Source organism: Pleurodeles waltl, chromosome 5, assembly GCF_031143425.1.
Source record: "Pleurodeles waltl isolate 20211129_DDA chromosome 5, aPleWal1.hap1.20221129, whole genome shotgun sequence".
NCBI lineage: Eukaryota > Metazoa > Chordata > Amphibia > Caudata > Salamandridae > Pleurodeles > Pleurodeles waltl.
Window position 1 is genome coordinate 1,813,064,810 of NC_090444.1, and position 20,939 is coordinate 1,813,085,748.

Genomic DNA, 20,939 nt, shown 5'->3' on the forward strand with positions numbered 1-20,939 from the left:
AAGGTCACAACATTTTTACTGACTTGAATCAATCTTAATGGTATGGAAACGGTTGTATTCCCCCTTCTGTGAGGATCTAGGACTTTAACCACCTCCCAGCCACTCCTTCCCCTTTACCACTTTTGGTACCGTGCTTCAAATCACATCTCCTTAGTATTTATTCTGAAGATGAGGAACTTGCTCACACACTCCTTCTATATACACCCATTGTGGGTCTCCCCCACTCAACCAATTAGGGGTTAAATTTGTTCCTGGGAGTCTACCGTTAAGTGAAAGAAATTGAGATATGCCCGTAATTGAGTTGGGAACAGTGTGAGATGACAACACGATTTTTTTGAAGGGCCTTGTTGCAGGTTCGCCTGAGACACATGCAGGCTGAACACATTCCTTGATCATTCTCTTTACCCGCTCAACTAACCCATTAGCCCAGGGGCAGTACAAACCCATTATAAAATGCTGAATAGACATCATGGTGAGAAACTCTTTCATTTCGTCTGAGATTAGTTGCACCCCATTTTTAGTTATAAGAGTGCTGGGTATGCCTTTCTTCATAAATGTATCTGTCAGAATTCAATGAGATCACAGCATAAGAATCTGACTACATATGTAATTTCTCATCATAATGAGTAGATAGCTGAAACAGATTACAACACTCCCACCTACATTGTGTTAGTAATATGCCAATAAAGTGCAACAAGGCCCTGATGAGGGATTACAAGGCAAAATAAAATACATTGCTTCATTGATATGAATGTCAAGCCACATCGAAAGCAAACATTACATATAATAAATACAAATTGTTTAAAAAAAACATGTTTAGAGCTGTCTTCCTTAGCTGTAAATACTGTGGCTGCTTTCATCCTGGCAGATATGTATGTTGGAGAAGAAGATACATACGAGGGTAGGGGTGTGTGAACCTCAGCACCCTGCCCCCAAAGAAAACAGGCCAACAATCAAGTAAAACAGAGGTAATTGTTACGCTTTCAACCTACAAATCTGTAATCCTTTAAACGTCTATTTCTTAAGCAAAATTTACATTTTTACATTACGAGCTGAAATTTTTGCATGTCTGTTTTGGAACCTTAAAACAGACTGAAAAGCTCTGAAGGTTTCAGAACAAATATGCATGTTTTAGCTCAAATTGCGTTCAAAACTGTACTCTATTTTAGGGGAGTGAAAAATACACATTATTCAACTAACCCTAAACATTGTTGTGTCTAGTTCTATGCAGAGCTTTCACTCAATTATTACGCAACTTCCACTGCATTACATAATGATCAGCAACTAAGGATGCTGAGAAGGGGACTCCTCTCGAGATTTGCCACTGCATAAAACTTAGGAGATGGCGGACGTTGCCTTGGTTACAAAACTGCCTTTTGTGAAGACATGAGCAGCCATGTCATGGCCAACGATATCACCTTTGACTTTTAGAATGAGACTCTCCACAAGTGCTAGAATAGGTATTGAAAGTGAAGTGCTGATTATTACTGTGACCAGACACACAGGCTCAGTGTATTGTAACTTCTATTTGTCCGATGGTCATGGCAAGTAAGTAAGTAATATTTTATTTGCGTGATTAATTAAAACCATTGCAATAAAGTAACAATCAGAAAGAAAGAATTCCATTACATAAATTAATCAGCCACAAATAAAATCCATTATACAATTCAACGTTATATCGAAAGTCAATCATGATCGTACTAAAGACGTACCAGTAAGATCATAAAAAATAAAAAAAAGTTATCAAAATAAAATCTACTTTTAGGCAGCTTCTTTACTGTGATTAAAATGCCATGACTGTCCATATGCTGTGCCTTTTTACCTCAGTCCCAGTGATGTCACAAACGTAATCTTAGGGTTCTTAAAAGTCTGTCTGGTGCCCAGTAATGAAGTGACGTCTGCCCTGCTGCAGCAGTCTTTGTCTGAAGTAGGTTGTATTTGAGTGTTTTGAGCTAGGCAGGCTATAAAACTGGTTTTGTGTTGTGACATACTGAGTGTTGGAGTCCACTTCCATTGTGTATGTATTGGAAGAAGGAAAATGTGTTTGCCTGATGGTCACTTTTGTCAATCTCATCCCGACTGAGTTCTGTCACCCTACAAGTGATGTCATAAGTTCCATCTCGGGATTTTCAATATTCTCAGTTGGGGTCTAGCAGAAAATACCTGGAGACTGTGCAGGTAACATCAAACACTTTGAATGTTACCTACTTATAATGTTGTGCATCCAATGCTTCTGATACCACAGTGAATGTGCCTCTACAACTAGCAGCTTGCCCCCAGTTAGCCTTACCTAAAATTACAAAAGTACCCTGCAACACAGTGGTATTTCAGACAGCGAAGTACATGCGGGTTAGGTTGTGATTGTAACAAACAAATACTCACAATAGAAGCGTTCCCTTCTTTCTTTTCAATCACTGCAACAAAGAGCACAAGGGTCAGTGTTGAGACTAATAATTTGTATTCCCTAGACAAAAAATGTTTATGTATACAAACAGAAACGAGTCCAGTCACATGTTTCGGGGTTTTAAAATATCACTAGTTAGCAGATGCATTACAAAGTATGTGTCCTTCGATGAAAAACTATTTTTGCACAGGCTTTTCTCTGGCTTTGGCAAGAAGTGTTTTCAGATTTGGTTGTGCTGCACTTGGATTTGGTATTTTCCGCTTCATGCAAATCAAGCCAAATCCACCCCCTCACAATACCAGGGCCTTCATCCTGCTACTCCCTCACTCCTGTACTCGTCACCCTCTTCAAACAGGAAGCCACTCATTGCTTTACTCCCATCTGGTTCCCTTTTAACATCTCCTCCCGGTGTGAAAAGATGAAGGGTGGAGGTCAGAAACCCCATTGTCTCTGCTGTGTCACTTCTTCTGTAAACCTTTCATGCATACTGTATGTCTCTTTTCTTCCAAGGGTTTTACCTATCTCACCTGCACAAGTGGGTTGTAATTTCAACACTAAAGTGGGACACTATAGACTTTAATAAGGAGGTGCCTGATTTGTATGCGAGCGGTCTTGATTCTGAATGGTGACCAGAGATAGTGGTGTCCAAGTTTACTATGGTTACGCCTTGACTGCTTCTGGGTAGTACAGCAGAGACCATCTATAGAGGATCATTGAGTTTACTTGGGTTACGCCTTCACTGCTTCTGTGTGGTACACAATAGGTCTTTTAGTAAGACGCTTCACTGCTTCTACTGGTACATTATGGACCCTCTACTGATGTGTCTGAATGTACTTGGGTTATTTCTTCAACACTTCTGGATAGAAAACTACAGACTAAAGGTGTCTGTGTGTTGCACTCCGACTGCTTGTGAATGGTAAACCTTAACCCTCTACTGAAGTGTCTGGTCTGTGAGTTGTGCCTTCGTTGCTTCTGAACGTTATTTTATTCACCCTCTACTGAGGTATTTGTGGGTTCCTCTCTATGGCTCTAATAGTACTAGATCTTCTGGGCCCCAATACTGGATTCCTTGAATGATGCTTGTTCTGACTGCATTTTTAATTACTTAGTCCCGGAAAATGGGAAACCTGATCCGGTTACTTAGGGATGTATTTGCAATAGCAAAATATCCTTTCCACTTATCTTCACCACACACAATGTTTAGGTGCAGCTACAGGTTAGTTGCAGAATGATTGGACTACAGTGTCCAAATCACAAACACCACCACTATTCTTCCCATACAAACCACAAACACACACACTTGCAACCTTGCATAACAGAGAAGTCTCTTTACTCGACCACCTGAAAGCACATCACACTTCACAAGTAGTAGAAAAGGTCTATTTAAATGCCAAGCAACACATCATTTTTGAGATGTCTCCATTGCCATGTATTATACTGTAAACTCATGGACACCAATGTCATCAGAGAACTGGGGAGCAACAAAGTACAGGTGCCACACACACCATCACCAAGATTGCTCCTGCACTCTCAGCACAAGACTAATTAAAAACTGTGAGACTTTAAAGCCCCCATTATTGTTTTTTTTTTTTTTAAATCGGTTTATTGTTATTTCAACTACATCATAACATTTTGAGCTCACATCAACATTAGTACAGCAAATATTCATAATTGTTAGGCATATTGCATAGTTATACAAATGACCAGCAGGTATCAAGACACACTGAATGTTGGCAATCAGAGCTCTGAATGGAGCTCTCAAATATGCTTTGCTAGATCTTACATTCAGTAGGATACACCTACATCAAGTACGGATGATCCATGCAAGGAAGGATTGGGTCTCTGGTGCTAAATACAGGGCAATAGATGCCACTGCACCCCCCCTAGCCCTTACGGAAAGATCAACACATTTGTAAAGAGATGCTCATGTAAGTGCTGGTCCTGGAGCTAACAACAAATAACAATAGTAACACTCTTAAACAATGGAGTACTATATCTTCGAGTGGTTGATAATTGTATAATCGTACCTTCATGCGTGCAGAGGCCCCTTAATGTCTCATGTGCGCGCTAACATATGTTGGATCATGTTTAAACACTAGATGTCTGATGCCTATGTTGACCCTGCCTACACCGTTAAGTCATCACCTCCCAGCTATCTGATAATGGATATTTGCGCAGCCCAAGTGCATCCTCCCTTCTCAATGCCACCCCCTCCGCACCCGCCCAAATCTCAAATGATCGCTTCTAAGCCAGATCAGTAGGTGCCTCTGCAGACTTCCACCTGCGGGTTTATCAGCCTTCTAGCCGTTACTAAGCCCAAGTCTAAACATCTTGCGGTAGCCTTGTGGCGTGTACTCCTAGGGAATAGGCTCAGCACGCAGACCTCCCATGTAAATGGTACTGAACGTGTCGTGCACTCTGACAAACAGTCTACTACGGCTCTCCAGTAACAGTGTAAGGAGGGGCAGGACCATAACATGTGAATCATATCTACATTAAGGTGTTGGCAACGGGGCAAGCTGCATCGCAACGGGAGAAGTATCTGTTAATGCGAGCTGGCGTAAGATATGCCCCGTGGATGATATAGAATTGTATAAGGCTAAATCTTGAGTTGCGGGGTACATTAGTGTGGCTAGAGAGGACAGAATTCCGCTGCGAGTCCGTGAAAGGGGTAGCCGATTTATTGTCCCAGGCCACGCGCAGTGTGGCGTACTCTAGGGTCGTGTGCATTTGTGAACCACCTAATCAGGTGTCGTCCCTGCCCCATCACTTGTATGTATTGTATTAGTAGATGGGACGGAGGTGCGGTCAACAGGACTCCCCATTTAGCTGATAAAGATCGCAACAGCGAATTATATAGCTGGAACTGTCCCGCAGGAAGGCCCGCTTCCCGGACCAGATCGGGGAACGAGAGCAGCCTACCGTCATTGTACAGATCGCCCAACGTGCACAGCTCCGCCGCATGCCACTCGCGCAATTCAGCTACCAATGTGACTTTGGAGCCACGAGGAGTACCCAGCAGGGCCAAGGCCGGGGCAAACGGAACAGTCTTACTCGTAAGGCGCAGGGACCTTCGGTAGCAGCTGTGAGCCACCCTAAGGAAGATCTGCTCTGGCAGCACCGAGGGCGTGAGAGGGTGAAACAAATGCACCACCTGCATAAGGCAGTAGTCACCGTATCAGGAAGATGAAGGCCTACTAGCCATTTGCACACCCACTGGAGCTGGGAAGCCAAGTAATAATGTTCAGGATTAGGGGTCAATAGACCACCCCTCTCCAGTGGCATGTATAGCTTCTTAAGCGCAACTCTGCAGCGCCCCCCTGTTCCAGATAAATTCTCTCAACTTGGGCTCCAGGTCCCTGAAAAAACTGGCCGGTATGCAGTGTGGGAGGTTGGAAAAATGGTATAATAAGCGTGGTAGAACGATCATTTTCAGTAATGCGATCCTACCCGCCACCAACAGCGTTTGCCAGAAAGCCATTTGGGATCTAATGGAGGGCACCGCCCTCTTGAGGTTCCCGTCGAATAAGTCTTCTTTATGGCAGTAAATGTGTATGCCTAGATATCTAAACGTGTGGGGCTGCCAAGGAACAGTGTTTCCAGAGGGATAGCTCTGGGTTTGGGAGTGTGGGATCAAAGGGGAAAAGACACGATTAAGACCAATTTACCCTGAGTCCAGAGAGCAAGGTAAACTGCTGCAGGAAGGTCCTGACTTCTGAAGGAACTCGAGTGATGTCTCTAAAATACAGCAAGAGGTCATTGGCATATAGTGATAACGCATGCAGGCCATCTCCTAGGGCAGTTCCCCAACAGGAGCCCCTATAGCATAGATCTGCAGCCAAGGGTTCCATGGCAAGGGAAAACAGCAACGGGGAAAGGAGACAACCCTGCCTTGTGCCTCTACGTACGTCTATTGTTTCCGAAATATTCCCCCCCCACCTTTACCCGGACCAGAGGATTAGTGTATAGTAGTCTAACCATGTGAAGAAAAAGGGGCCAGATGCCAAACCGGTGCAGGACCTCAAAAAGGAAAGGCCACTCTAAAGAATCAAAAGCTTTCTCAAGATCGAGGACCAGGCATCCTGCCAACGGCCAATCCCACCTTGAATAGTGTATAACACGGAACAGCCGCCTAATGTGTGATGTATCTCTCGCAGGCACAAACCCATTCTGGTCCGGGTGTACCAGGTGGGGTACCATAGGTGCCAGAGTCTTGGCCAGTATTTTATAATCTGTGTTGAGCATTGCCAATGGACGGTATGAGCCCAGCTCCGTCTGGTCTTTGCCGGGTTTGGGAAGAGATACTAGCATCGCCTCATTCTGGGATGCTGACAAGAATCCTCTCTGCACAGATTCTTCGTATACGCGGAGAAGTTGGGGCGCAAGGATTGAGGAGAATGCCTTGTAAAAAAATCAGCCGGTAGACCGGCTGGGCCCGGTGTCCTACCCGCGGATAGCTCATGGATACTAGCTTGGATCTCAGTGAGTTCAAGAGGCTCCTCCAATGCATTCCTCTGGGCAGCCGTCAGGCGAGGGAGCACAGCCTCAGAAAGAAACTCAGCACAGGCCCGTCGATGGGGCGTCGCAGCCGAGACATAGAGTCTTATAGCGCTGCGTGAACGTGGAATGTATTTCCGAAGGTGTATGAAGTAAGCTACCAGCCTCCGAACGAACCTCCACGATTGGGCCATGGTCTCATTCACTCCAGGTCAGCCAGGCCAGAAGCTTGCCCGATTTGTCTGCTGAGGCGTACGCGCCGAGTGAGCGGCATAATTTGAATGACGTAACCGCTCGAGAAGAGATAAGAACCCAGCTCGAACCTTAGATAACAGTGCCATCTCAGTGGGGCTTCGGGCAATTTCCCGCTCAGGGCGCAATAGGCTCCGCTCCATATGGGCGAGTTCGCGCTCCACCGAGCGACGCAGATTCCATTGCGTCACCATGCAATGGCCCCTGATGAAAACCATAAAGGCGTCCCACTCCAGCAGGCCCGAAGAGGCAGTGCCTTCGTTATGCTCAAAGTATTCGGGAATTGCCACAGCCAACGATGCTTTAAATGCTGCATCTTCCAGGAGCTCAGGTCTAAGTTTCCAAGTGGGGACAGCTTGGAGGGAAAACATCCTAGCCCAAGCGCACAAGCTGTGGGTTGTGATCGGAATGCGTGCAACCCAAATAGTCTGTGTCTATGACTGCAGAGGATAAATTATGTGTACAGAGTATTCTGTCAAGGTGCACCTGTAGGGAGTGCGGGGCAGAGTAATACGAGTAAACTCTATCTATGGCATTATGGTGCCGCCATATATCGATCAAGCGCCAGTTTGTGGTCCAGGTAGCCAACGCACGCGCAGCTGACACAGTGGGCGATGTAGGCAGTGGTGGGAAGGAGCGGACTAAGTCTGTATCCAGCACACTGTTAAAGTCCCCTCCCAGTAACCAAGGATAGTCACTCCACCCCGACAACTGGTTAGACAAAGTGTGTAGGAAGGAGGCCTCATCCACATTCAGGGCGTATATGGAGCCCAGCACTATGGCTCGACCCACAAGACGCCCCGCACCAAGGCAAAACTCCCCTGAGCATCTATGATTTGGTCTTCTGCTACAAAGGGGACGCCTGGCTTGATCCAGACCAGGGCATCTCTCGCATAAGTAGAGTGACCCGTTGCATATAATGGGCCTCTCCAGCGCCGCTGCAAGCGGAGAATCTCCGGGAGCGCCAAATGAGTTTCTTGCAGAAAGGCGATGTGCGCCGAGTGTCTTTTAAGATTTGAGTATATGGAATACCTACGCTTAGGCGTGTGTATGCCACGCACGTTCCACATAATAGCAATGTGCGAGTTCATGGCAGCGCTTAGTTAGTGAGCCTGTGTGCTATCTGCTCGGCCCATGAGCGCAAATTAGTACATACAATGTCGGGGTTCCAGCACCCAGACAGGCATCTTATGTATAGACTCCAAATCAACAATAACAAACCCAATACCTTCAGAGCAGAGGAACAACCGGTTTCCGCCCAAACCAAACAACCTATGTGGTCAACAAAATAATTATACATATTAATTCTCCACTAGTAGGAGAGTGGGATAGGCCGTATGACACTGGAATGAGCGTGTATTAGGTTGTGCACCCCGGCTTGTGTGGATAACGGAGTGAGGGACCAGTGGCGAGCAGTGCCCATGACAACTAGAGTACCAGCGGAGGCCACGCAGCCCGCCCACCGATCACCCCATGATTCGACAGGCGCGCCCCTGGGCGACATTTACAATATGACATAGCGCCCCTATGGACAAGGCGCGCAGTACATGTTGAGGGGAGGATCCCAAGGTCCCCGGGCCACCCAGATAGGTGCCGGAGGGGTCTAGAACAGGTCAACCGCCATGCCAGGGGTCACCCTCACGCATGTCGGGAAACTCGATTCAGATAGCCGGTCCGGGGTAGTAGGTCGGTCACTGGGAGGTTGAGTAATTTTGGTTTCTGCTTCAGACGCCGTGGGAGAGGCATTAATGGCTGCCACCGACTGCAGTGCCTCACGTCGTTCCTGGATAATTTCTTCCAGATCAGGAGCATGCTTCGTATTCTCCGTGGTCGCACCGCCTCCATTGCGGACGCGTCTCACCCGGTTGCGCCTACTCCTCGATGTAGGTGGGTTTCCCTCCGCATCCCGGCCCTTGATAAGGCCCGTTGACTCCAGCCATTCCCACGCCGCTTCAGGCGGGGCAAAGAAGTGGGATTTGTTCTCAGTTATGATGCAGAGTTTGGTTGGGAATAAAAGAGTACTCAAATCGCAGTGTCCGGAGCTTGCGTTTCAAGGGTAGGTAGGAGGCACGATATCTCTGCACCGCCAATGTGTAGTCCGGGAAAAGCATTATCTGCACATCATCAACCCGGGGTGGTGAGGAGGATCCCATAGTCCTGAGAATGATATCTCTGTCTGAATAATGAAGCAAGCGGATTATAAAGGGGGTGGGGGCCACTTCCCGAAGGCCTTGGTCGTGTAGGAATCCGATGCACTCGCTCCACTGAGAGGAAGGGGGTCATTGTTCCCTCCGGTACTAATCCCCGGAGCCAGTTTTCAGAGTAGGCCACAGCATTGCGACCCTCCATGCCTTCTAGCAGTCCAACCACCTGTATGTTATTTCTTCTGGTGTGGCCTTCCGCATCCTCAACATGACGCTCCAATTCTCCGATGCGGGTCAGTGCGTCTCCCATTTTAGTCTCTAGGCGGGATGTCGCCGGAGCCAGTTCATTTATCCGCGCCTCAATTGTGCCTGCAAGGTCACTGGCCACCTTGTCGATTTTAGTTTCCAGGGATGTGCGGGCCCGTTCCAGCGAATCACCAATGCGCTCCACCGCAGCCAGTACGGCGTCAAGTTTTTGGCTGTCTTGCGTTACAGTGTCCTGCGACAGCTTAGCCCCGGTTCCTGAGCAGAGGCGGCCGGTCCCCGCCAAATCCGGGATCCGTAGGGACGTCAACAGGCGCCTCGCCACCAACCAGGCGGCATACAAAGGGTTCCGTCGCACGGGGGCACACCAGCGCACCCAGCCAGACCAGGAGGACCAGATAGGGAGGGCCAATTTAGTGAATGTTCCAGTTGTGCAGCGGGTCAGGCCCACTAAGTCAACCTCCGGTGCCTTCCCAATTGGTTAAGCCGAACTGCTCAGTCTCTCGCCACTCAGTCCAGCAGGGGCCAGCTCCTCGCCACTGGCACAAAAATCAGCGGCAGGTCCACCCCCAAGCTGCTCCAGTTGCCAGCTGCACTGGCACTCCGTCAATTCAATGAGGGCTGGGCCCGCTTGCATGCGCTCCCAGGATGGCCACGAGCAGCCCAGCCAGCAATGTCCCTGCAGGCTCCTCCTCCCACCCTCCTCCAGTCTTCAGGCAGCCGACATTCTTCCCTCCTGGGTGTCCTGGGCCAACTCACGGCTTAGCGCCTAGGAGCCGCGCTTCTTCCAGCCAGCGCAGGGGAAGGCCCCAGCAACCACGGCAATACTGCGCCAGGGAGCCCGGCCCCCCGCCCCGACGCATCCCAAGGTTCACCAGGCCCCGCCGCCGCTAACCTGGCGCAGGCAGCCGCCCCGCTGCTGTCCCTCCACAGGCTCCGACCGCCTGACTGCCCCGCCACGGCAGCCGTACACTCCGTTGGACCGGCACCTGCCGCAACCCCCCCCCCCCCCCCCCCCCCCCAGGCCGCGGAACTCCCACGCGCGTGGCCTGTTCCGGTCCGGCACGATCCCGGGGACCACAATCAGGGGCCACGACAGTCCAGAGCGCCGCAGCGCACCGGTCTTGTAAGCGCCACTGGCCCCGCGTGCACTGGATGCTGCCGGGTAATCCGGGATAGGACGCAGAGCTCTATCGGCTCGCATCCGCCATCTTTTCTGGCTTGGCCACGCCCCCCTTAAAGCCCCCATTATTGATAGGAATATTTACTCTACGGTGATCTTCAAAACAGCAGTACAGTTTTGTTGGACTGAATAAATCAATGTCAAAATTAAGAAACCCATTAGCAACAAATCCATAAACACGACCACTTTACTACCACAGTATTTTTATTATGTTTGTCACCACTGCTCCTCTTTTCTCATTAAACCCTCTCCCTCTGTCACCATCTTAAACCACTCTCCTTCTCCCTCATACCACTGAGGGTCATACAACGTATGTTTTTCTTATTTTTCAACAGAATTGAGATTCTGGATTAGGTATTTTAAATATCGACATATTGCTGACTAAATTGGAATTCTGTTTATGAAAATAGGTTATTTGGAAAAGTTCTAACAAAAAAAAGGAGCAAAAAGAAACAGATTTCCTTTCCTACTTTCTTGTTCGGATTACTGTCCAATTTTCTAGCTTGCAAATTGTCAATTCCCAAGAACTATAAATCCAGGGCTTTACTTTCTGAATGAACCTATGATCTGCGGTTTCATTTCTGCTCCAACTCCTCAAAACAATCACACTGTCCCCATAAACTGGATACATAGTGCTATTTTTGGGACGGTAAGTCTTCTGCGTGTCTCTGGAGAGCATGCTTCCCCAGCCTTATGGTGATTCATAGGCAAGTCACTTAAAAGTTACTTTATGTTTTCTGGATCCTTACCTCAGTGAACACGACAAACATGTATATCCACTGAGGATCTCCCTGTTTAGATGAACTGAGACCCCAGAGCTTAGCTCTGAAGTTGAGGGTGGCATGCATAGCGCACCCCTATTTCACAGAGTGGCTACTGCCCTCTCAACTAAGGCAGTGATAGACTGCAATAAATCTATATTCAGGGATACCTGTATCCTTGTACCCTTTAGGGGGCTGGAGAAGGGGGTTACTATTCACCCTCCTGATCAAGTATGTGCAGTCTCCTTTGCCTATAGTCCTGTTGCCTTTGTCTACGTGGTCTGGAGTTAATTAAAATTCCTCTCTGGAGAATAACCCGGGTCCATACCAAGAGCCTGTCCTGAAGCCCAGAGCTCATCCTATACATGTCTTATACACGCAGTGAGAATGACAAAGATAAGCCTCATGATTGGAGGGGCACCCAGGATTCAAAAGTAGCAGACCCTCCGATTGGATCAGCCTAACAACCAGAGGTGATAAAAGTCTGGCGTCAGTTGTTGTTCAAGACTGTTCTTCAGTTCTAACAAGCATCTACCAGCTGCGGGACCGCGGGGTATAGGCAAGGAAGCTTGCTCACCGCATCTGAACCGGAGTTTTCTGGGTGATGGATGGGTTCTGCTGTGAAGGAAGTTGCCAGCTGTGAAAGAGCAAAAGGATCTATCAGAAACCTCAACGCAGATGCAGAGGACCAACTGTTTGCGGGCGTGTCGAGCGGAGCAGCATCGGCTTGGAAGACAGGGGAATTGCAAACAGCTGCTCAAGCTAACAATCCTTGCAGCACATCAGTGGGAGACTGGGAAGCTTAATACCACCAAGCCTTTGAAGGTGAGGTCACATCTGCCTAGACCCCTCTCCTGTGCTGTTGGAGCCTGGGATACTTCCAGCTACAATCTGTAGCTAGGGAAGAGTGTCCTGTGGTACAGACCCCCTACCTTTCTCTTTGTGATACATGGGGGTACCAGGGTGTACTGGCACCCTGCCAAGCTAATACCCTCCTACAGCTAGCCAGTTGCCACTGGTCTAGTGGGACTCCAGTAAATCGTGCCAAGACATCAGGCACCTGTGATCAGTCTCGGACACCACCAGAGCGGTGTCATTGCTAAGGATGGGAGGACACTTTTGTTCTTTGGGTGGTGGGTTGAGGGGCTGATCTGGAATATCTGACTTCACATCATATGCTGAAACTACACCATTATCATACAAGGATTGGTATCCTGGCTCTAGTGAATGAGAGCAACCCTGTGCAACATGGTCTGCAGTATGCAGTGCTAACTGTATGTCTACATGCTGTGTTTCTATAGTGCTAAGGGCCAGATGTATCCAAGGTTTTTACCCATTGTATGTCTATGGGAAAATGTGTTCATACATATGGCCCTTAGTGTCTAGGTGCTATAATGCTGTTTGGAGTCAGAACTCTGACCCAGAGGGTTGTAGAGATGTCTGTTTTTCACCAATTATCATAGTTTTATGTGTAGTACATTTCTCTTATGCGTATTAAAATACTTTTATTTTTAAAAGTAAAGCTCTGACTGGATATTGATCTTATTAGCTGTACCCTGTATTCTGAATGTCTAAACACACCTCATCTCCTTGGGTAAGCCTTGGACTGCTTTGCCTCGCTAACCACAGAGGGTCAGGTGCTGGAGAGGATTACTTTGTTATCCAGTTTTGGGTCCACTAGTACGGCGGCCCCAGGACACCAGTGGGGGACACTCCAGTTGATGAGATTGGAGCTGGATAGCCCCGGAGTGCCCTGGTGCCCAGGAAACCAGGTCTAACAGCTATTCATTCACATTGAGACATACAGCTCTTCTCCTTCACTCTCTTGAAAAAGCCAAAAAGCCTCAATGGTGCACAGGTGAAGTGTTTCATTTTTAAGTTCTTGCCCATTTCTCTCAAATTTGCAATTTTAAAATAATTGACATTTATGTGAGATTACCGGTTCTAACCATGTCTTTCACTACGTCTACAGTGTACTGATGATCAGTGTTCGACAACTGTGTCAGGCCAATACTTGTAAATGTTACATGAAAGACAAACGGCACTTTGCATTTTGTCTCACAGATTTAAAAAGCTGCAAGATCAGCCTCTCACAACAGAAATACACACACAGTACGTGCGATTTTAAGCTCAAGCAACAAAATATCCAAAAGTCCTGTTCAGTATACTGTAGAGTGCACATGCCCCCAATAGTGGCATGCAGCTACTTTTATAATTCCATTATGGACCATGCACTTCACCGAGGAAAGTTTGACTGACATCTATGAACTGCTGGGGTGCCCTCAAAATGCTTTGGTTGTCAATTTAGAAGCATAAGAACTTGTCACTAGTGCACAAGATCCATTGCTAAAATTGGCAATCTTCTCTCAATGCCCCTCTCATAGATGAGGAAGAACCACTTCCTATCCTACCGAGGGATAGAAACCACTGTGCTAAACACAGGAGAACTCCAGAGCACGTGATATGGTGGCCTCAAATTTGTGCTTGTACTAATGGATCTGTCAGCAGCCTCTGTTATCAGGATATATTACCTACTCACTTTCAATGACTGCGCAAATTGTAAGAACATTTACAACCTGTTACTCTTGTTTTTTTCCAAAAGTTGAAATGAGATCCTTCCTCATCAAAAATGTAATACGAACTGCACAGTGGTCCCAGGAACAATGTTCTCGACGGCCATCATCACCAACTACCACATTTATGCGGGCAACAACTGACCCAATCTCAACTTGCAGGAAGGTTCTGGCAAAGGCAACAAGGGAAGATCTATGTGAAAATCTTCCAACATCAGATGTACAACAACTGTCTCTAGCTCAAAATAGAAAAGACCTGAATTCTGTTCATGGATCCAGTCCACCCATTGCTACTTTTCTTCAACTAGGCCACCACACAAGGCCCCCCCCTATACAAACAACAGAAGGCTACAAGCTTACTGCGACTGTCTCACTGCAATCTTTCCCTCAAACCTGAGGCACATGAGGCTGTTTAAGGAAATAGCTCACAAAATGTTCATGTGACTAGATCTTGACTAGATTACTGCAATGCCATCTACACAAGGTTCGAAATTACAGCACTGCCCAACATACCTGGTCAGTGCATTGCTCTGCCTCCTGAGGCTTCACCGTTTAAGTAGAGCCCTTTCCCTGGCTCCTCTGAACTCCTGAACGCTCTCAGCAGTTCGAGGCCCTCCTCCAGCCACAGGCTTCTGCCTGTGCCTCATCCCTGGTGTCTAGTGGGGGAGCTCTGCTTTCCTACTAGGCTACCTTCTGCCTCTCTCCTCCTTTTGCTCTGCTTTGCTCTGCTCTCTGCTCCACTACTGTCCCCTAGTGCTCCTTTTCCTTGTTTCTCTCTCACTCTGCTCTCTCACTTTCACTCTCCCCCTCTCTCACTCCCCTGGCCGCTGCTGCCCCCGTGGCTTGGCCCACTTTTTCAGCTCAACCCCTTTGTCGGCACTGCCCCCTTATTCGTGCCATTTTTCATCCCCCTCCCTCCTCCCAGCTGTCCTCTCCCCCACCTCCCTACTAAATGGCGGCCGCTGCATGGCTGCGCAGCGGTAGCGCCAAAGGCAAGCCCGTCTGCGCCCGTCCGCGCCATGACCGAACCCCTGGCTCCCATCCCCCCCACCGCCGCCACGCACGTCCTCACTACATCGCCACCCTACGCGCCCTCAACACCGACTGCACTCCCGCCTGCCTTCAAGCCTCCCTGCAGACCACCAGCGGACCCTTCGCCTGCCGGAACTGCACATTCACCAGCCTCCATGCCAACGACACACCCACCAAGGCAGGACGCAACCATCTCAGATGTATCCTCCTCAACACCCGCTCCATCCACAAGCATGCAGTAGAGCTATGGAATCTACCCGACTCAGCCTCCCCAGACGTCGCCTTCCTGACCGAGACCTGGATGAACCCCTCCTCAGTGCCCGACATAGCCATAGCCACCCCGGACGGCTACAAGATCACCCGCAGGGACCTCTCCAACAAACCAGGAGGAAGCATCGCCATCATCCACAAGAACACCCTCAGGATCACGAGTAACACCGAAGACACCCTCAGCACCGCCAAACTCCTGCACTTCCAAACCCACACTGACCCAAACACCACCCTTTGAGGGACCCTCGTCTACAGGCCCCCCCAGCCCACGACAGCAGTTCAGCGACTCCATTACCGACATCATCAGCACGCACGCTCTCGCATCCACTGACTACTTACTCCTAGGAGACTTAAACTTCCACCTTGAGAACACCAACGACAACAACACCGCCACTCAGCTCGACAACCTCGGCCTCAAACAGCTCGTCACAACACCAACCCACGCCGCAGAACACACACTCAACCCTATTTTCTCCACCAGCAATCACATCTCTTTCAGCCACACCACCGAACTCCACAGGACAGACCACCGCTGCATCCACTACTCCTTCAAGAAACCCACAACACACCACCACCCACAACGGATCCCCCACCGGAGTTGGAACAAGATCACCGAAGCCCAACTTATCGTGACCCTCTCCCAGAACACAACCATCGACACCACTGACACTGATGCAGTTGCCCGCAACTTCAGGCAATGGGTCCACACCTGCGCCAATACTCTCGCCCAAATCCAGAATTCTTTCAATAGACGCACCAACAGAAAGGCCTTCTGGTTTACAGCCGACCTCCATAAATATAAGCAAAGCTGCCAAAGACTCGAAAGAAAGTGGCGCCAAGATCATACTCTGGACAACCACATAGCCTTCAAAAACGCCATCCGCAGACACCACCAACTCATCCGAGCCGCCAAAAGAACCTCCTTCAAAGACCGAATCCACAACAATGCACACAGCCACAAGGAGCTCTTCAACATCGTGAAGGAACTCTCCAACCTCAGCTCCAACGTCAACAACATCCTGCCATCCCAAGACCTCTGTGACTCCCTAGCCTCCTACTTCCACCACAAGATTGCAGACATCCACTACAGCTTCAGCACCCAGACCCCCCGGCAACCACCAACACCACAGATTCACCTCTTACCAACCTCCTGCTCTCCTGGACCCCCATCAACAATGACGACTACATCAAAATCATAAACACCATCCATCTGACCCCTGCCCTCACCACATCCTCAACAAAGCAAGCTCCGTCATCGCACCCCAACTACGGAAGATCATCAACAGCTCCTTCGAGTCCGACACCTTCCCGGAGAGCTGGAAACACACTGAGATCAACGCCCTCCTCATAAAACCCAAGGTGGACCTAAAGGACCTCAAGAACTTCCGGCCTATCTCCCTGCTTCCCTTCCTGGCAAAAGTCATCGAGAAGGCTGTCAACAGACAACTAACCCGCTTCCTAGAGGAGAACCGCACCCTGGACCCTTCCAAATCCAGATTCCGGAGCAACCACAGTGCCGAAACCGCCCTCATCGCCACCACCGACGACATCAAAACCATACTTGACAGAAGCAAAACAAAGGCCCTCATCCTCCTGGACCTCTCGGCCATGTTCAACACCATCTGCCACCACACCCTAAGCTCACGCCTCAGCAATGCTGAAATCCGCGACAGAGCCCTAGACTGGGTCACCTCCTTTCTCACCGGCAGAACGCAGAAAGTAAAAAACTCCCCCCGCCCCCATTCCGCTCAGAGGCCACCAAAATCATCTGCGGAGTACCCCATGGTTCGTCACTCAGCCCGACCCTCTTCAACTTCTACATGGCCCTGCTCGCTAACATCGCCCGATCCCACAACCTCAACATCATTTCATATGCCGACGACACCCAGCTGATCCTCTCCCTCACCAAGGACTCCGCCAAGACCTACCTCCACGAAGGAATGAAGGCCATCGCCGAATGGATGAAGAGCAGCTGCCTCAAACTCAATTCATACAAGATGGAAGTCCTTATCTTCGGCTCCACCCACTCCACATGAGATGACTCCTGGTGGCCTGCCACTCTCAGAAACGCTCAGACTCCCACGACCACGCACACAACCTAGGATTCATCTTGGACCCCTCACTATCCATGACCCAGGAAGTCAACACCATCTCCACCTCCTACTTCAACACCCTCCGCATGCTCCGAAAGATCTACAAATGGATACCCACCGAAACCAGAAGAACAGTCACCCAAGCCCTCGTAAGCAGCAAACTGGACTATGGCAATGCCCTCTACGCAGGAACCACGGCCAAACTCCAGAAGAGGCTGCAACGCTTCCAGAACACCTCCGCACGCCTCATCCTGGACATCCCCGCCACTACCACATCACAGACTACCTGAAAAACCTGCACTGGCTCCCAGTCAACAAGAGAATCACCTTCAAACTCCTCACCCACACTCACAAAGCACTGCACAACACCGGACCAGAATACCTCAACAAACAACTCTCCTTCTACACCCCGACCTGGCATCTCTGCTCTGCTGACCTCACCCTCGCAACCGTCCCACGCGTCCGCAGAACTACAACTGGCGGTAGATAATTTTGGTACCTCGCCGCCAAAATGTGGAACACTCTTCCCACCCACCTGCACCAGACCAAAGACCTCCTTACCTTCAGGAAACTTCTCAAGACCTGGCTGTTCGAGCAGTAGCAGCACCTTCCCCCTCCTCAGCGCCTTGAGACCCTCACAGGTGAGTAGTGCACTTTACAAACCCCTGATTGATTGATTGATACAGCAGGTCCAAACAAAAAAAACGTGTGCTTCAGTTCCTACTTGGTCTTCACCAAGATTGGCTATGTTAAAACTCCACTGATTGCTAGCTGACAATCTAAAACACAGAGCACTTTACAACTCAATGTTTATTATACATAATGTTCCAACCTGGAAACCGATCCAAAGTCTTAAAGCCATATACATCAACCTGCAGCCCACCTCCCAAAAGCTTCTCTCTGTCCACAAAACAAGACACAAAGGTTTTGAAGAAACTTTGCTACCAGCCTTAACACCCTTCAACATCATCTATGGCATAAAATGCAAACCATTTCCTCTTATTTAGCCTTTGAAACATTTGTGGTAATACACACATCTTCAAGTTTACTGCAACACAAGACCATTTGTTAGAACCTCATACACTTCACCACATTCTTCCAACATAGACCATACTACAAAACAACACACAGGTCCATCTGCAACTAGGCCAGATGGTGAGATGGCTAAATAGCCACACTATATAAAACGTTAGATAACATACTTTATGAAAAAGAATCAAATCAGAGTGTGACTGGATCCAGATGCTCCTGGACCAGCAGATGTACTAGCCTAACCTTGGTGCAACTAAGGTCTAGAATTGTTAAAATAGTTCCTAGGCTTATGTTCTGAGAGAATTGGGAGTAACAAGGCCCTACAAGAACTTCGAAAATAGGTACTTGGTTTTAAAACTAGAGCCTTCATGTGCCAGTCACTCAAGCTGTATACTCAATGCAAGATAATATTACATATTTACATGGATCGATGCAATGCAGGAGTTTATAGAGAGCCATATAAGAAAATAAGAATGGCTATATATTTTACTTATTTTCTCTGCAGTTAAGTATTCTTTTTGAGCCTGGGTTTTAACAGCACAACTGTTGAAGAGACCTACTGCCATCAGTACAAAGAGAGGACTTTAGGTGCGCCCCTTTCACCACTGTTTTCCCTCAAGTAACCTTTCAGCCATTGGATTCAGACTTTGTTACTTACAAGTTGGTGCAGCACATTGGAATATGTGTCTCACCTAAAGCTTTTTGGGTGTATCCTTTCGCCTCCACTTGAGTGCTTGCAATGAACTGTATGAGAGAATACTTTACAACTGTAGCCTTCTCTGTCTGCTCCCGCTGACTCCCTCCCATGTGTTTCATTCTAATGTGTTAACACTGCGTGCATTAGTAGATTAAAACTTAGACCTATTGGCTTTGCCAATGTTTGTTTGTCTATAATGTATAGGTAACATCATACCTGATAAATTACTTCAATTAAGTGTAGCATCTGTAGCCTCAAGGGCTACCTAGGCCTGTTCTAGTTCAAACATTTAAGTGCCCATCTGTTAGAGGAAAGAGTGAAGTCTCCACATGGGTTGCTCCAGACTGCTCTTTCCAGCCGCCGCTCCTTAAACAGAGACAGGAACTTAAATTGGCCAATTTAGCAAACAGAAAAGCTTTCAAATGCTGGCATGCTAGAAGTTAACTGGATTTAAATTAGCTGTGTTGGCTATGCCCCTATGTTTCGAAATACCAATAAAAAATGAATTAAAAATAAATAAATAAGTAAAAGTGTAAAGGTCGTGGGATGGTGGTGGGGAGAGAATATAAATGACTAAGACCATGTATGGTCTGTCTGGTTAGACACTGCACAGGCCGGCAGTACTTCTCTGCAAACACAATGCATGCCCCCTTCGGTCTCCACAGTCACTTTTGGTGTCAGTCCATTCTCTTTAATTTAAACATATGTCCTCATCTGATATTGGACCCCAGTGCCAAACAGATGTTTGGTTTTCTGTCTGAAACATCTGCCCATCACTAAAAGTCTGAGTATGCTTCTCTAAAACTTGGCTTCTATTATGAACGCCCGAGCATGCCGACGATGGTACACCTACTGCTGGATCCTCTAATGTATGCATGCTCCTGCTTTTAATCCCTAGCCCAGGCCATGCATTTTGGAATACACAAGCTATCTCATTATTAAACCCTTTCCCCTGTCATGTAGCCTGTCCTTGCTGTTAATTCCCGATTATGTGCCAGTGAAAGCCACCCATGCTGTCAGTTGTTTCTATACCTTATTTTAACCCCTCATCTTTCAGAGCTTTCCAGGTCACTGAGACACTCCTTAGTGGAAATTCCATGTTCCTGCAGTCAAGTTTGTCAGTGCTGTTTAACCCTTGTTCCTGCCATCTTGCAATAAGAGCTTCTTCTTGCTGTTAATGTCTTGTACGCATCATGGTGTACGTGTCCTCAGTCAAACAGTTTCCCCTCTCCCAGAATCTATCTCAGTATTAATCCCTCGCCTCGACACTATGCAATGGAGTGCAGTACTGCTGTTAATCTTGTGTCCATTTCATTCAATCGGCCAATGTTGTTTAACCAATGCTCCCTCGATTACTAGTCTTTCACAGTTTCTCCCGTTAGTTACTAGTAACTATCTTAACCTCCCTGAAGGTCCATCAATTACAATAACAAAAGACACCTTCTTTGACATCCTCAGCACATCCCACAATGTCCTACCAAACCTAACCAAGCAGAAGGCAAAACTCATGACTTGGTCTTCTCCTCCAGGGCTTCACTCCGCAGCCGTTCCCCCCAACACCCCTTGACCAGACATGCCACATTGATACCCCATTCTTGCTCCATCACACATCATCCACTCACCATGGTCAGCCCAAACTTACAAAAATAGTTCTGCTCCTTTACAGACTTCTCCGTCAACATTCAGAAACAAAACACCACAACCAAAATTAACCCAAAAGAAATGTTAAGAGATCTG

The 20,939-nt window shown here is 48.1% G+C and overlaps 1 protein-coding gene across 1 annotated transcript in view; it reads right to left on the reverse strand.

Moving 5' to 3' along the window:
• The window catches only part of MRPS18A (mitochondrial ribosomal protein S18A), a 124,287-nt gene that overhangs the window by 89,094 nt on the left and 14,254 nt on the right, over window positions 1-20,939 (reverse strand). Inside the window, exon 2 of the mRNA XM_069236303.1 lies at window positions 2,383-2,414. Within this exon, the coding sequence (XP_069092404.1) occupies window positions 2,383-2,414 (32 nt within the window). The remainder of the gene's footprint in view (window positions 1-2,382; window positions 2,415-20,939) is intronic.